This window comes from Chlamydotis macqueenii, chromosome 5, assembly GCF_036417535.1.
Source record: "Chlamydotis macqueenii isolate bChlMac1 chromosome 5, bChlMac1.mat, whole genome shotgun sequence".
NCBI lineage: Eukaryota > Metazoa > Chordata > Aves > Otidiformes > Otididae > Chlamydotis > Chlamydotis macqueenii.
In genome coordinates this window covers 16,544,790-16,561,455 of record NC_141560.1, presented here as the reverse complement: position 1 = coordinate 16,561,455, position 16,666 = coordinate 16,544,790, and the positions used below count along the sequence as shown (strand labels likewise).

The window sequence follows — 16,666 nt, the reverse complement described above, 5'->3', positions numbered from 1 at the left end:
GCTTGGGAAGGCTGCCAACATTTAAGTATTTAAAAACATAAGCATAAATGATTCACATTCCTGTGTACTTGGCCTTCTATAGCACAAGACTGTGCTTTGCCAAATGCAAATGGTGTCAGTATATGTATAAACCACATGCGTGTTAGATGCCCAAAGTTTTGGAGGAAAAAACAACCATCAAACTTGCAATGAAATACAGCCCCAGAATAGAAAATTCTGCACAGGTCATTGGATAACAGGATTATAATGACGCAATTGTGTTTTTAATAGCACAGTTGCAAGAACAATTTTCTCCTATTAGATGTTTTCAATTTGTACTCTTTGACTGGACTGAAAAGTCTATGGCCTTTACTTCTCTGGTCCTCGCTTTCCTTGTACCACCTCCCTGATAATGACATTATCCACATTATTTCAGGACTGAAGCTGTGCCTCCTCTATGGTCCACACTGACAGCAGTGGATCTCCATGGAGCAAATTTATCTGCACAACAAGCACCCTTAGCTTCACTGGAGATAACCAAGGGATGATGTCGCCCTCAGGACCAAGTATTTAAGATGTAAATTTGTCTTTTCTACATTGGACACAGAACATTTGTGTTCACAGGCAGATTTGGACATATAAATTAATCAACAGACAAAAAAGCCAAATATTCAGCTATCCAACTTGCATAAGTAAGTTTGACCCATGCCCTCTTTAAAACTCTCTCGCAGTCATCCCTTCAAATAACAATATTGGTAAAATACACTCCAAACATTTACATGTGCACTAGACATCGTACACTAAAGGTTTTTAACCCAACAGGAACTCTGGCAGGTTAAAGCATTACTAGACAAAATCTTTGGCAAAATAACTGGTTTTTTTATTAAAGAGGAGAGAGATGTGTTGAGCAATGGAAATGGACGCAAATGTTACACGTATATGAGAAGCGACCTAAGATTCACTCCCTTCCCCTCTTCAATTCTGAGGAAAGAGGGACTCTAATAGGGGTTCTGTCCTTCAAGGCACTTGGCAGCACACAGAGAAGCTCCCTCCAGGCTGCTGCTTAATTTAAAAGGCTGGTGCTAAAGTCTTCCAATACATGTATTTTTTCAGTTCACCTCTTGTTTATGCCTACCCTTTAATCAGCAAAAATATCAAACAGAATGCACGAAAGCCAGGAGGTAGGGGGAGGAGGGAACAATCCTGTTTTAAATAGCACCAAGCAGATTAGTGCAAGTTAACATTTAACACTCAAATCATGAAGCCATGCTCACGGCTCCAAGGTCAGAGAGCCGCTGTAGACACGTGGCCATAGTGATATACCACCCTGCAGAGACCTCGCGCTTGCAAACTTTGAAAGCAGAAGAAACCACAGCGTGTGGTAACACATGCATGAGGCAGGAGAGAGAAAAGTGATCCAGCTTCAAAAGCGCAGGTGGCAAAGCACACTTTTCCATGAGGGTTTGTTAGCTTACTTTCTGGTTTTCCTCTGAACCCAGATTAAAAGGGCTCTGATGGCTTTCCGCTGATCCTTAACTGTAATGGACATGTTTCTCTCCACGCTGGGAGTGCTGGGGTGGGATGTGTCTGACTCCGGACCGCTGGGCCCGGAGGACAGGCTGGAGGAGGAGGAGTTCCTGTTGAGGTTGCCCGTCAGCTCCTTAATCTGTAATAAAATGCGAAACACACGGTACTCTGGTTTAACACCAGCTGCGCTGAGAACTCAGTGCTTGTTTTCACGCAAACTTTAAAGCTAACAGTGCCACAACTGAATTTTAAGGGATAATTATAGACCTGGCCATTACAACTCTCGACTTGTATTGCACAGTCTGAACTCAGCAAAGTTGTATTAAACAAAAAGAAAAAAAAAACCATGTCATTGAAAGACAAGTTAGTTTAACTGAAATCGTTCTTTCTCGTCACAGGACTCGCTTGAGTGAAGTATTTTCAGTCAAGAAGTGGTGACCAGCAGCAGCACTCCTGTCCCAGTCAGCATTGATATCTGAGCTGCTTTAGGTCCCCAATGCCCTCTGCTGCTAGGGCACCAGATTCTGATCACATCATCTCTGCCTGTGAGCCTGTCTGGCCAAACTGGTGCTGTGCAGCACTGTTCAGCTTGAGGAGCTCAGTCAGAGAGAGAAAGCCCAGTGCAACTTTGAGGTTATTTTTTAAACTTGTAGCCATTTTAGAAATGAGTCCAAGGGAATGGAAGAGCCTCACAGTCTTAGGAGAGTTGCAGAAACCCTCCTTCCATCTCTCTGTTCATTAGAAGTTGGTATTGTCGAGCAGGACATTTTCAAAACATGTGTAGATTAGGGAGCAGTTTTAATCTAAGACTGGGGCTAAATCAATTTTCAGGCTCAAATAAGTTTTATCAGTTCCAGGCCCTTCAAGATCTTTCATTTGGCCCTCTACATCCGTTGCAAATTTTTGCCATGTTGAGTAAGTCTCCAGAGATCAGTGATTCTGCATGGAATTTCCCACCACATTGGACCAAATCCAGAAAAGGTTATTGAAAATAAACTGTGACCTGGAACCGAACCTAAAACATTGGTTCAGATCCAGGGAATCTGGAGCAGAACCCTGAAAAGGCACAGGAGATATGAGAAAGTAGTAATCTGAAGCTCTAATTCTGGTCCAAGTCAAACAAGGGCTTAAATTGTCTCCTATTTACACCAACATAGGTCCAATGAAGTAAAATGAAAGCAGCTGCAGATACAAAATTAGCTTCTATTAGGAGGGAAAAGCTCAAGTTTAGCATGCTTAATTATGTTCTTTAGGATTAAAAATCAATTTAAAAATCAGTATTCAGCTGGAATAGATTGATACTGTGAAGACTGTTCACTTATGATTAAAGTTTTCCAAGATTTATTACCTGAAAAAACAAGATTATATTCCATATTAGTCCAAGTACCAGAGAGGAATTTCCATCTGCTATTTCTGCTGCATCAATGCTCACAAGCTTTACCTGTAGAAGAGATCACAAATTCAGAGCCGAATTCAAAGAAACAAGGTAAATGCAAAAAATGCACTGAGACTGCTGGATATGTCCAGAACACTTCTGCCACTGACTGGCCAGCCAAAAAGCAAGACTGAAATATTGTGTTAACGATAATTTACCCTGATCAGAACTACGCCGCTCACTAAACTCTTATCCCAAGCCCTCAGCATAGTCTGCAGAACAGAAGTGAGCCCAGTTCTGCATCTTCAAGACCACAAATGTGTTTCCTTCATTCAAAAATGGAACAAGATAGTGCCTCCTCCAGTGAATGCCATTCTTAAAAAGTAAAGAGCAAATTATTATACAAAAATTAAAATTGTAATAAGATCTGCTTACTTCTGTTTTGCTGTGAATCTCTTTTCGTCTTGTTTATCTCACTTTACACAGCTTGTCACAAACTTCTGATTAAATCGGTTAGCAAAGGATAGGGTTGCCTAATCCAAGCAAACTCTAGCCTTTCCCACACTGAGGTTTCTTCCACCTGACAACACCAGGATGTTATTCTCTTAGACAACACACACCTGGTTTTGGCAAAGGCCATTGAGAAGGGAGGAAGCAAGGAATCTGTCAGTACTGCACATGGCACCCAGATGGAGTTAAAGCCCAGCATACAGCCCATTTATCACTGAGAAATCCTGTACATGATGAATCACTTAGCAGTGCTTTACCCTGCTGCCCCAGTTCCACAGAAGCCTATGCTGACGGGTTCCACCCATTGTGGTTTAATATTTAACCCTGAAGCTCTTGGCAGCCAAGGCATTTTGCCAACACTTTCACCACCACCCTTCACTAACCGGTCTGGTTAAACTGAAGAAAGGAAAGCAAAATAACTTTTTATCTAGTGGTTCACACAACAGTTTTCAGTCTTAGCAAGAAGACACCTCTAGCTGTCATATTTCAAGGCTTGGGATTTCTTGCTAGCTCCAAGGTATCTGGCATGGGAAAACCTTTAAGACCCAGTAAGTACATTTGAATAGCAGTTTCTCCAAAATGGGGAGGAAGTGGCATTTATCATTAGACTGCTCTCAGCGTCAGCTCTGTCCTCTTATGGTTGTCATCCAGCCCGGTAGAGAAACCTGGCTATAAGATACTGGCTGCTTACTCTTAAGGAAACAAGAAATCCATAGAAAAGTAGGTGGCTTAGCATCACTAGTCAAAAGGCCACGTGTGTCCAAGGCTCCTCTTGTCTGGCCTTGCTCATTGAGGTTCTAGGTTGTCCCCTAGCAAGGTCCTGGCAACCAGAAATGCTTCAGCTGCAGCTCTGCAATATGTTGATATCAAGAGAGAAAAAAATCTCATCTGCCAGTGCGCCTTAGCTGGATTTGGGTAGAAAGCATCAACTATGAAACTGTTAAGAAATATGTGAACATGTGAAATATTTCTTAGCAGTTCTACAGTAGGACATGTAGACATGCACATTTAGGGACAGGGCAGCTCCTACTGGTGGAGTTTCCAAAAGGAGACTGAGAACATCTGGGAGTTACTGGACAACTTCTTGACCTTTCACATCCTCTCTTGGGGAAAAAGGCAAAGGAGGTTAAACCTCCCACATCTACAAGGTCGTAAAAGACCCACTAAGACTTCACATCAGACTCATCCCTGCATTGGGGTTTGCAGTTACTCTCCTGCATGACTAGCACTGCTGCAGGATCTCTGGAGCAAGGGCTAAGCTCATTGCAGGGTAGCAGCAAAGTGACATCAGCTGCTCTTGTGGCATTCCATGCAACACAGAGTTTTGCCCCTGCAAGGGGGAACTGGATCTCTCCTCACCCATGAAGTTTAAACCCTACAGAGTACTTGCTACCTGGAGTCAATAGGATCATAATTACATTTTCTTCCCAGATAGTATAGTGGAAAAGTTGCAGAACTTTATTTCAGATACTAGATTAAAAAAATCTTTCAGTACAGCAAGAATGCTGCAGTCCTTTATAAGACATAGTCCAATATTTGTTCGCTCTTTCTGAAAGATCTAGCTATACCATGTGTATGAGTTGTTACATGGCTGGGACTTCTCTTGACCCCATTACTTCTCAACATTTTTCAAGAGCAGAGAATTTTCAAGACACAGGCCACATCCATAGGGCTTTGGAATAAAGCCCTAACAGGAGAAATGAGAAAAGGAATGAACCATTTCAAGCTACAGGGTCTGATCTTGCTTGGTCACCTACAACTTTAGGAAGTGACGTTGCAGTAGTGCCACAGTGACTACAAGGGCAGTTACATCCTTATAAGGTTCTGATTCCTGAAATTACGCATTTATGTAATGTTCCCAGATTTAATTTTCTCTTGCCTTTGACTCATGATCAGCTGCTGCAGCAGTTTACCAGATAAATACATGATTTGTAACTCTGAAAGTATTTTTGATGAAAGGAAGACATCTGCCTTCAGTGTAACTGAGGTAATGCCACCAAGACCCAGCTGATAAAGATTACTTGCATTTCTTTTTATTTTCTTTTAATATTGGGTTCCTGATCCTTTAATCCTGTTGAACTTTTACATTATAAAATGAACAAATAATCCTTGTTTTAGACTCTGTAGGTGTTCTCGTTGTGCATTTTTATGTGTTTTTTCAGCCTGGCTGCTAAGGTAAGTCACAGTGCCTCTGAGTGACACATTCCTCTTACGTACACGCAGCACATCACACTAGTTACAACTACAGCAATTACAGTTTGCAGCATACATCAAGGGAAGATATTAAAACCAGCCTTTGGAAATACTCACATTACTGTCCTCCAAGAATTTAAGTGCTTTGGCTATGTTGTTCAAACAAAAAATGCGATGAGTTGAAGATTTGTATTCATGCATCTAGAAAAAATAAGAGCCATGCTGTTGTTAAAAATGGTGGAATTATTCACCACGTCATACAGAGCTTAAGAACCCACAAACACAGAGGCAAAATAAAGCAAAGGAAATCTACCTATATAAAATTATTGCCATCTTTTCTGATTGGTAAAGGGTGCTTCAGCTACATGATCTGCCCTTGCTGTAGCAAAACAGGGTTAGCAATCAGCTTTCCTGCTCTCCAGATGTTACCAATCTCTTGGACCTGCCATGTTGATTATTTATATAATCACTGCCCAACTATGTTCAGTCACAGGATCAAACTTACCTGAAAATTCGTAGTAATAGATTTTTTCGGTCTTGAATTAAATTAAATGATCCTAATTAGGAAGCGTGAGCAGTTTTTGTAGCAGGCACAGGCAGGTGGGAGGCAGAAACCTCCACTTTGGCAGAGATGAAACAGATTTGTTGCATGCCTGTCTCCCTCCAGTTCCACTCTGGCACACTGCTCTTATCACGTGTTGCAGGAACACCTAGCTGCCAGTGCAACAAGTCTGGCCAGCTGACCTTATCTCCTTCCTTGCCCTTCTCCCTGATGTCCCAGGGCATAGCCAAGGGTTCACTGTGATGTGTTTCCCCTCCAATTCCTTTCCAGCCTGGCTCTCAATGCAACCTGTGTGAATGCACACAGAGACCCTGCAGCTGCTACGACAGCTTCCCAAAACTGCAAGAATATTAAAAAAAAAAACAGGCGGTTCTGAATGTCTGGACACTCATGCTGCAGTATGCTGATGGTACAGTCACTGCAGAGCATCACCAGGCGACTGCAAGTGTATCTGCAGTGGTGAGACGGCTGCAGAACAGGTCTCTCCTCTCATCCAAGTGCAATACCCACACAGAAGAGAGTACAAGATTGAAGTAGAAAGAAAACATTAAAGTCAACTGTAATTGGTCTTTTCTACTTGCACTGGGTATTTCCATTTCTGGTATGTGGAACTTCATACAGCTCTTACAAAGAAAAGAGGAGAGAAGAAGATTCTGTTAAGTGAAGCTTTGCCCTTCTGATTTAGACCGTATCAGTAAGACTAATGAAAACTGAGCCAGGATACCAGAACTAAACTCACAACTACACCAATTAAGTGTCATAATGATCTTAGAGAAAATAGGAACAGAATTTATGGATTAAAAAAATAATGCAGCAAGTACATCTTTTCTTGGTAATGTGACTTGGGTGATCTCCAAAAGGAATATGTGAGCATTAATGTATTGAAACCTTAAAAAAATTATCTTAAAAGATCATTTACGCTGATCACACACCCTTTACCCCTCATCGTTATGTATTTCTTTGAAATTTAAGTTACAACTCAGGATGCCAGCCTATAACATAAGGAAATCACAACAAAGTTGCTGAAATGCTTCTTACTATCCCTATGACATGGGACCAGATTCTCCCTTATTCCTTGGATGCCCATACATTGTTGCTTTTAACATACAGAGCTCCATACCTATGGAGGCTTCTCCCTCTCTTATACATACCAACTTTTGTCCTGACAGGACTTCCAGCAGCGCCATCAAGATTTTGCCATCTTGTATATCAAGAAACAAGTCTTTCACTTTCAGGGGAGGCTTGCACTGCAAAGAAAAGAAACTAAGTAGCTTTTAAAGCAGTACTGCTTGGTTATTCACCGTGATTTCAGACAGTAAGAAGGAGAATTTTACAAGACAGTAATACTAGAAATAAATCTTAGCCTGCAGGAAGAAAGAGACGACTTTTCTTCACGTCAGAGGCAATTCTGTCCTAGGAATGTCTGTCCTAAAACTGAGATGTAGTACTCATGTAACTGAGATCAGACAAGGACTTATTCCAGATTTCCCGTAAGACAATCTCACCCTAAATACTCTGCCTAGGAAGCAACCACCCTGAGGGTGGTTCAGCTGGGCACTGATCCCTCACACTAAGACAACTCCAGCAGAAGCAAATCCCACTTTGTGCCCAAAATAAGCTCGAGATCCAGCCAGCCCAATGTCCGGCCTCCTCTGTAAGGTTTCTGGTGGTGCCATTGTTTCTCAATATTTTCAAAGTACTTTAAATAGCGACTTCTTGTATTGTGTCTCTCTCTTCTCAGCAAACTCCTCCAAAGAGAACCATCTCTGCACTTCAGGAGGTGTATGATGATGTGCGCGCTGTGAGGCAGTCAGCTCAGCCCTCAGGGGAAGTCTCAGCTGCAGCAATTATGCTCTGTTCAGGTGTCACTCACTCACGTGTCCCTGAAGACCCAAATCTTTTAATCTTTGGTTGAGCAATGCACTACTGTTTGATTAAGCACTGCTTCTGGCAAACTGGGACCATACCTTTCTGTTACTAGTCTTCAATCTAGCCAAGAGTGCTAACAATGCTCCATACTGAAAGAAAGTATCATTCATTTCAAGATTAAATAACCTATCTGAAAGCCTCAAACCCAACCTTTTTTATTCTTTCATTACTTAAGACAAGAACCACCAGAATTCAGAAGATGCAGATCACTCCCAAGTATCCCCTGACCAGCAGAGACAGCTCCTCTCAAAAGATGACCCAAATGGGATGGTCTGCTCCAAATGGAGACACACCACACTGCATCTTTCCTGAAGAAGTACAAGAAGAAGACTTCACTGCTGCCCTTAAAAGAATGAAGCCACTCTGCAAGAAGTGCTTCTTTGAGCATAAAGGCAGAAGCCACCTTTCTCAGGGAGTGTCCTCAGGGAATCACCGGTAATTAAAGAGAGCTTTAGGAAAGCTCTTGTTATTTACAGGGATATGTTTATTATGCCACTTCCAGGAAAAACATTAATATAGCAGCAGACTTTTGCTCTTTCTTCAGAAAAGCATTTTTCTTTGTTGAATCAGAGAGGAAAAAAATTTGTATCCACTCCAGAGAAAACAGTTCACCTGCCCACAAAGTTTTTAAGACTTCATATGCTTGGCACAGCAGAATTAACAGCACCCTACAGCCTTTTTCATGATCTAATTCTTTCTGTAAATCAAAGACCTTCTCCACAGTCACATATTTGACAACCCTTTTTGACAACTTCCAAAATTGCAGTTCGTTTAAAGCCCAACAGCCTGATTCACGAAGGAATCGCGTAACACTGTCTTCGTTCTGAAAGACCTTTGGGAGCAACTGCTAGTCAAAACATTTCCAACTAGCCTTATTCTCATTTTCCAGTGAGATTTAAGAGGATCCCTTTATTCCTTCAGCAACACTTACTGCAGAGTAGTGGACTTAAGCAAGTATGTATGTGACGCCTTTCTTCTAAAACCCCTTTGCTTTACTATGTCTGAAATGCAATCACTTTCCAAGAACTACAGGAGCTAGATTGAGAGTCAGCTTGTAGCCCAAACTTAGTCCCTGTCTGTATTTCAGGAAATTTAGCCACAGATACTAAAAGCAACGTGAAGCCCAAATTCCAGTCCAAGTTAGGACTTTTGGCCTAGGTTAGGAAGCATTGCTGCTGTCTTTTTCCTCCTTTCACACCAAACAGCAGGAAAATCATTCGCTGGATGGCAGACTGCTCAGGAGAGTTGGTACTTATCTACTATCAATAAGAACTGCAAATGAAGTTTAATAGCCATATTATGGTGTGATTAAGAAACAATTACATCTTAAAAATATGAAGTGATGTCCAAAAATCAGTTCTCTAATGTAGGTGGATATGTAAAGATCCCATCATGCAGCCTCCCCCAAACATGACTGACAGGGAATTAATGTTTCCCATCTGCAGCTCTGGGATGAAGCCATGTTCTGAAGAACATCTTCTTTGGCCACGATGCCTCAGATGTTCAAACTTCCAGTCCAAGGAAGACCACAGTCATCACCACCTCAGAGCAGCCTGAACCACATTTGATTTTATGTTGGTACATTCTGTGGCGAAATTCTAACCTCATGATAACAATCAGTAGCATTAAAGACTTAAATACATCTGAGATGAACTAAAGCCAGCCAAGCATTCATTGTGCCTGAAACGCAATTTTCATTTACCCAGAAACTTGCTTTCACCTTCCCCTCATTTTCCTCCAAACCTACCCATATGAACAGAAGTCAACTTTGTTTCCAAATTTTAACTACTTTAAAAGGAATTAACTGCAGTCTGTCTATGGTTGTGTTCTTGTATCTCAGTATCAAGACTGTGTGTCAGTCTTACCTTTCCCAAGTGTAGGTTTATCCATCTGGTAAAGGTCCTCTTCTGTACATTTTCCCGTTCCACTAGAAATATCAGAAACAAAAAACAGCACTTAAGTTTCTAGAAGAGGGAAAGCTGGTAGGAAATGTCAAAAACTGATGCACAAAAAAGTCAGAATTCATGAGAGCCCTATGAATAAAACAAATACATTCCCAATAGGGAGATACAAGGTTGAGCTATGGTGTTTTATTCAATTTCTTTGCCCACACATGAGAAGTTGCAGATGCATTCTAAAGGACGTAGGAAGAAGTCTCTCTTAGTTCTGCAGTCTTCAATGTAGCTTTTGAAAGGTGAACATTTATGTGTTGTGCACAGCTCTCTGGTGATGCTGGACTCTGAGCAGGCAGCTTGACCCGTCCATGTCAATTTATAGGATTACTCCCGTGACACCCTCATGCAAATTGAGCTACCGTGGATTCCAATGTTCTTACTTGCATGCACAAAGAAGCAGGACGCATTAGCCAACATAGCAATTTTGTTTTCGTTCTTCTGAATGGAAAAGCCTCATCAAATCTCATCTTCCCAATCTCCTAACTAGTGCATTTAAAATCAAAATTCCAAGTCCCTGTATTGAAGAATCATTTTATTTACATTGCAATAAGATGAGGAGTGCTTGTTCCTTGCCAGGAGTGCTGTATGCTAGGTGCTGTACAAACAGCTCCTGGGCCAGATGAAGAGTTTTTAATCACATCTGCCATTTCCTGAATCCATTTCCATAGTGAACTACAGCAAAAGTGTAAGGGGAATCATGTTACTGACTAACTTCCATTTACCTTATAATATAAAAAAGCAAACCGTATATTTAATATAAGTTAAGTAGACTGACTGAAAGTAATATTTCATTTTAGAGATAATTAGTCTCAAGTGGTTCTCAAATTTCACTTGAGTTACGGAAATCTGGCAATTTATGAACAAAAAACATTAAAACTAGTTATATGCTGTATTTCGATTTACTCACAGAGCATATAAAATATATTTTAAAACCATTTTGTGTTTCATCAGCCCTACAGAAATAGCTAACCTATCTACTGGGAAATCACATTCTGTAGAAGTCCGGTTTGTTTTTATTGGTCAGACTAATTATAGGCTAAGTAGCAGCTTCCGTAAATCAAATTTTAATATTGTTCTTTTTGATCATTTTAACTGAAAGGTCAGCAGCCTCTAATTATATGTATAATTGTTTTCCTTATTTTGATATATTGGAATAGAGCTTTCAGCGTGAATTACATCCGTCACTGACAGCCAGTCAGGCCTTTTAAGTCCTCTTATTCCTGTAAAATCTGATTTTATGTAAGATTGGTTAAAAAAAGTCATCATCCCTTAAGTGCTTTAGAAAACATGGAAAATGCCAAACTAATTATTGCTGTTGGCTTTTCTTTTAAAATATCTTAGAAGAATGTGCATAGATTTGAAATAGCTCTCTACGAATGAAACCGTAAATTATGTTAGGGTTACAGAGTATCTGTAAAAAACCCACGGCATTTACCACCTACAAATCTCAAAGTACAATAAACTGAGGGAAGTGCCACATCTTTCTTGGGCTTCCCTGCCTTCAGCACCCCGACCCCCGAACTGGCTTTCCGTGCGCCCGCACGTTGACGGCTGAGAAGGAGAAGTGCTGTGTGTCACCCAGGGTGTAACTTCCACAACCGATCTGTTAACATTAACTTTTGAGGGTGTATGGAGGTTAAAGTTAAGCTAGATCCATTCCCAGATACACTTTTTTTGTTTAAATACACGTGTTGGTGCAACAGGGAAGGTGGAACGGGCGCAGCAGCTGGCGGCAGGACGCGGGGCCACCTCTTCCTTAGGCTTGTCTGAAACGCTCCGGAATGCTGGGATGGGCAGCACCAGATTTCAGGGAGGACAGGAGACCTTCTCAAACAGGCTGGCTATACAGACTTCCAATGTCAACCAAAATCAAAGAGGAAACACAGAAGGGCACAGAGAAGCAAAATTAATGTTTTCTGGTTTCAAGTCTGGTTTCTGGGCTTGGTTTCATGGTTTTAGGTCCTATTTTTCACCAGTCACTTTGGCAACCTTCATTTTCAGGGAAAAGGAGGATGCAAAAGAAAGCTGTTTTTATTTACAAATCATCCATAAAACTGAGCACACACTGGCTCCTAATTTTGCTGCAGGAATTCTGTCATCAATGCAAATTAAGAGTTGCACATATGCCTGAAAGGATAGGCGAGCCAGGCTGGTGTTACTGCTTCAGGAAGCTCACGCCCCAAAAAAAGACCAGGCACATTCAGGAAAGCACTTGCATTTACACACAGGTTTCTGACACTAATCAGTGTACGCTTCTACAACAAACAGCCTCTTTCACTTTAGAACGATGACCCCAGAATGGACAGCAGTTGATTCTGCAATAGTCTAAAGCAATAGTAACTGGATGGGGAACAGGAAAGGGGAGGAAGTGTGTTTATAAAATCCCTAAGGCAGACAAATCCCTAATGCAGTCCATACGCTCGACAGTAGAGTTACTAGATAAAGTTCAGCACAGGTATTTACTGATGTGTGCCTTTAACTGTTGTTCTCCAGCTTTGTGGACCTCCCAGTTTCGGTACAGCCCCTCCTCTCCACAGCCTTTTAATTTGAGACAACTGTAGAAACTCTGTAAACTTTATACAGTTTATATAAATTAAATGGAATCTTTTTTTCTCCTTCGCACCTACTATTGTATAAAAGTGAAGAAAATAATTCAAGTCTAAAGTTTCTATGCTTATGTATACAGTTTACTGAAACTGCACTGGGTTTACTGGGCAGCTAGAGAGCAATAACACCATTATAAAATAATAATTACACACACCATATGGCTGGCCTGCACACAAATCCCATGCTGGAAAAGAAGGATGCCTGCTGTGAGGGTTGGATTCAAAGATGTAATGCTGGAAGGTTGTAAAAAGTTAGGAATTGCTATTTTGGTTCAGCTCAGCTCAGACCTTGATGTAAGAGAAAAATTATAAAGAGAAATTTTGACCACCACACAGAGTCTTCTGTACTCATCCAATAAACTCAATTGCACCATGCTTTCACAGTAAGGTCTGAGATGTTTCAGAGGCACAGTATTTATATCAAAGTACACAAGTAAGGCACTGACAGGCATTGCCTGCAATAATTTAGAGGGGAAGAAACCCCTAGAGAAGGAAACTATGTACTGGTAGGATGATGAGCCTGTTGTAAAACCCACACCGTTCTCTGCCCCACAACTGTGTACTAGAGGATGGCAGAATTTGGCTCAGCCACAGTATCTGCACCCTAGGCAGCTTGTAAATAAATATTCACACAGATATGTATTCTGGTTTGTCAAATCTTATGGCAAAGGCAACTAGTTTGTCATAGAGTAAAACCACGCTAGTTCAAAAACCACTTGGGCCCATTCAAGGTTCAGCTGTTATGGACGAGAGAGTCCAGCTGCTTCCCTTTTTGGCACTATTTCCTTCCCCACCAGCCTAGAAATTCCTCATGCATTTCTGCTAATGCCAGCTCTTCCTCCTTCAGATCTCCTCAAAGGTCACCACTGTTGCAATACCCACAAGAAGCCAATCCCCTAACAGCCTCTATGGTCAACAGCAAATTGGAGATAGCAAATATTGATTTGCTTTTAAATACCATTTATTCTGTTGTTGTAGAACCAGTTATGAATAATCCTCTGAGGCACACCACCACGGGGCTGGGCATATGAAGCAACTATGAAATGTGGAAGCTGATTTGAGTGGAAGACTTGTCAGTATGTAATTACATAGCTTCAGAAAACTCCTTCATTTGCATCTATGGATATTATTCCCAAAACAAAGCAGAAGGTCACTTAAATTTGTTTCCAAAGCTATTAGCATTTCATCCAGGATATCATCAGCAGATGACGTTAAAACCTTCACAACAGGCCAAGCTGGCTTTTAGATCTACTTGCAAGTTACCTTCAAGACATCTTGTTAACTACTAGTTTTATAATATGCATAAAAACCAGCTTCCTCATTTCCACCACAGGTTGTAACCTCTCTAGGTACAAGATATGCCTGTTACTAACATTAAGCAAGTTTTCAAGACACAAATGGTGGTATTGGCCACCTAACTGTGAAAAAGGATGCTTTGACTGCCCTTGGCTTCAGAGGCAATAACTTGCCAGGAGAATCATCCCATATCCACTTCATCAGTAAGCAATGGCCACCACAGAACCAGCTCAAAACCTTTATGGCTCTGGAGGTATCCAAGTATCTGCCAAAGTCTTCAATCAGGAGAAAAATGTCACTTCTCATTAAACAACAAAAATACAGGGGTAAATCTATGATATTTAAGTACCACAGCCTAACTCCAAAATGAAGCATGTGGTTCAGACACCCCAAGTCTTGGGAAACGCACATTCCTCTCCTTCCGCCTTCCTCAGCCCAAAGCCCCAGCTCATACAGCCACGCAATCAATCATTGAACAACCTACTTTTGAACTGCCCAAACGCCAGACCACTATATAAACGAGAACTGGATTTTAAACTGGGCCTCCTACGCTGTGACCCAGCCTAGGTATTTCTGATTACTAGTCATCATACTATCAAATTTGAATACTGTTTTCTCTGCAAACTTAATATTCATGAAGGACGCTGGACTGACATCTTAGAAAACAGATTTTTATCTAAAATTGGTCATTTGCTGCCCACAATATTCCAAACATGTGGCTACATCTCAAACACTGAAGAGCATGCTTTTGTTTTAATTAGGTGATTGTACCTTTGCAAAGACCCAGACCGATTGCACTGATCAGCTGGGTTGAATTTTGGTGGCAAACCAGCAAAAAGAGTGATGTCTGACTAAGATCTGCCTCAATAAGCTTCTGTACACAATGCAGCCGGGACACATGAATCCTAGCACGCCGTTCCACCGTTTTTGCCTATATAGATGCAAGTAATTGCATATGCCATATGGGCAAATAAAGGCCATGCCATTAGTTACCATAAGCAGCCAGACACTAGATACAGGATGTTGATGTTGGGTGCAGGATATTGACAACCGTAAGGAAGCACAGATCCTTCCCAGGAGACTTTTTCACTGTTCAAACACAACACACAGGACAAAGTTCAGACACAAAGACAAAAGACAGGGCACGTGCAAGCAACACATCCGACCTGGGAAGGGTGACTAGAGGTAAGCTGTAACAAAAGAGTAAAAAGAGATGAGAAAGGGAGAGTGGGTGGGGGTGGCAACTGACAGCAAAATAAATGGAGAATTTAAGATGAAATGTGTGAAGTAGGGCAGGGAAAAGTGCAATTAAATTTTCTGCTTTTGTTTCATCTCAACACAGAGTTACATTAAACACACTGAACTATGAACCCTCGAAGACTTAATCTCTATTACATATTTTTACAAGAGGCTGAAAAAATAGCTCACAACATGCAGGAAAACACACTCCTCTCAAGTCTATATGGGGCAGTCCAGCTACGCTGCTCAGTGAGTACTCCGAACGTGTAAGAAAATATCCATATTTGTAGGAGTGTGAATTTTAATGGCATAATCAAAGTATAAGAAATAATTTTATCCAAATTGCCCACAAAATTCATTTTATAAGCTTCTGAATTCCTGGGAAATGTATATTTTCCTTGTGTTTAAGAAACCCCCAAACAGCTTAGAAGATTAATATAAATTTTCTTTTTGATCTACACAGAGGTGGAAGGCTTTTTTTGTGCATCAAATCCCAATTTGATGTAATTTGGAGCACATGAAATATTAAATCTTAAAAACTCTGTTTTTCTAAAGGAAACATTAGCTACACCATATAACGTGAGACTGCTCTCAAGTTACCTCCTATGAAACAGGGCCTCTAAGCCTTCCAGATGAAGTTGTTAAGTTAATTGTTTGTTGAAACTGCCCCATTTATTAGGGTCCTTATTAAATTTCTATGGCAGGTGTTGAAAGCTGGAGGCTTTTTCATTCCATCAAAGTTGCAGAATCTGAGTCTTACTGGTTCAAAATTCTTTAAAACTCAGGTTGGTGCTGCAGAACACAAGCATCGCAGGATCACAGACATTACATTTTCATTAGCTGCAGCTAAACAGGCTTCTTTTGGAGTTCAGTGTCTGGTCATAGCAAAATATTTACTGCAGCAATTGGTATATTAGGATTATACACACCAGAAAAATATTGCAGGATGAAGATGAGATTTCTAAAAAACTCTTAATGCTTCAATCCTCACAATGTCTGAGGCAGATGTTCCCTTACCAAAGCATTAGAAAGATGAATTTACTTGTAAATTTTACTGGGCTCTGGAACAGAAATCCTACATAAAATATTACTATTAGAGCTGATCAAAATAGCTTCCAATGAAAGAGATTTATTTTTCCCCCTTGAAAATTAATTTGCTAGTGGCAGATGGTAAAGATTCCCCTTCCTGTACCCTTCAATCACAAAGCAAACATCTTTGTTCTTATGACTTTTTATACACATGGAAAATGTTATTGAACAGATTAACAAAATTTCTCACTTACATACCAGGAAAGTTCTTATGAAACAAAATTTGATAATTTTAAAAGAGATAAATACAATTCTGTTCTGAACACTTTGAATGAAACAAACTTCAGCGTTTACTGGGAATGTTACTGGACCCAACAATGCAGTAATTGGGTTAAATTCAATGGCTTTGGAATTGATCTAACAAGTGATTTAAGTGATGATCCAGGAAGGGGTTTTCAGAGGGTGC

At 40.7% G+C, this 16,666-nt stretch overlaps 1 protein-coding gene across 1 annotated transcript in view; it reads right to left on the bottom strand.

The window, feature by feature from the left end:
- CLMN (calmin) overlaps positions 1-16,666 on the bottom strand; it is a 75,204-nt gene that overhangs the window by 10,496 nt on the left and 48,042 nt on the right. Inside the window, exons 2-6 of the mRNA XM_086748936.1 lie at positions 9,941-10,002; positions 7,298-7,393; positions 5,702-5,785; positions 2,855-2,947; positions 1,455-1,645 (exon numbers count right to left, since the gene is read on the bottom strand). Of these exons, the coding sequence (XP_086605062.1) occupies positions 1,455-1,645; positions 2,855-2,947; positions 5,702-5,785; positions 7,298-7,393; positions 9,941-10,002 (526 nt within the window). The remainder of the gene's footprint in view (positions 1-1,454; positions 1,646-2,854; positions 2,948-5,701; positions 5,786-7,297; positions 7,394-9,940; positions 10,003-16,666) is intronic.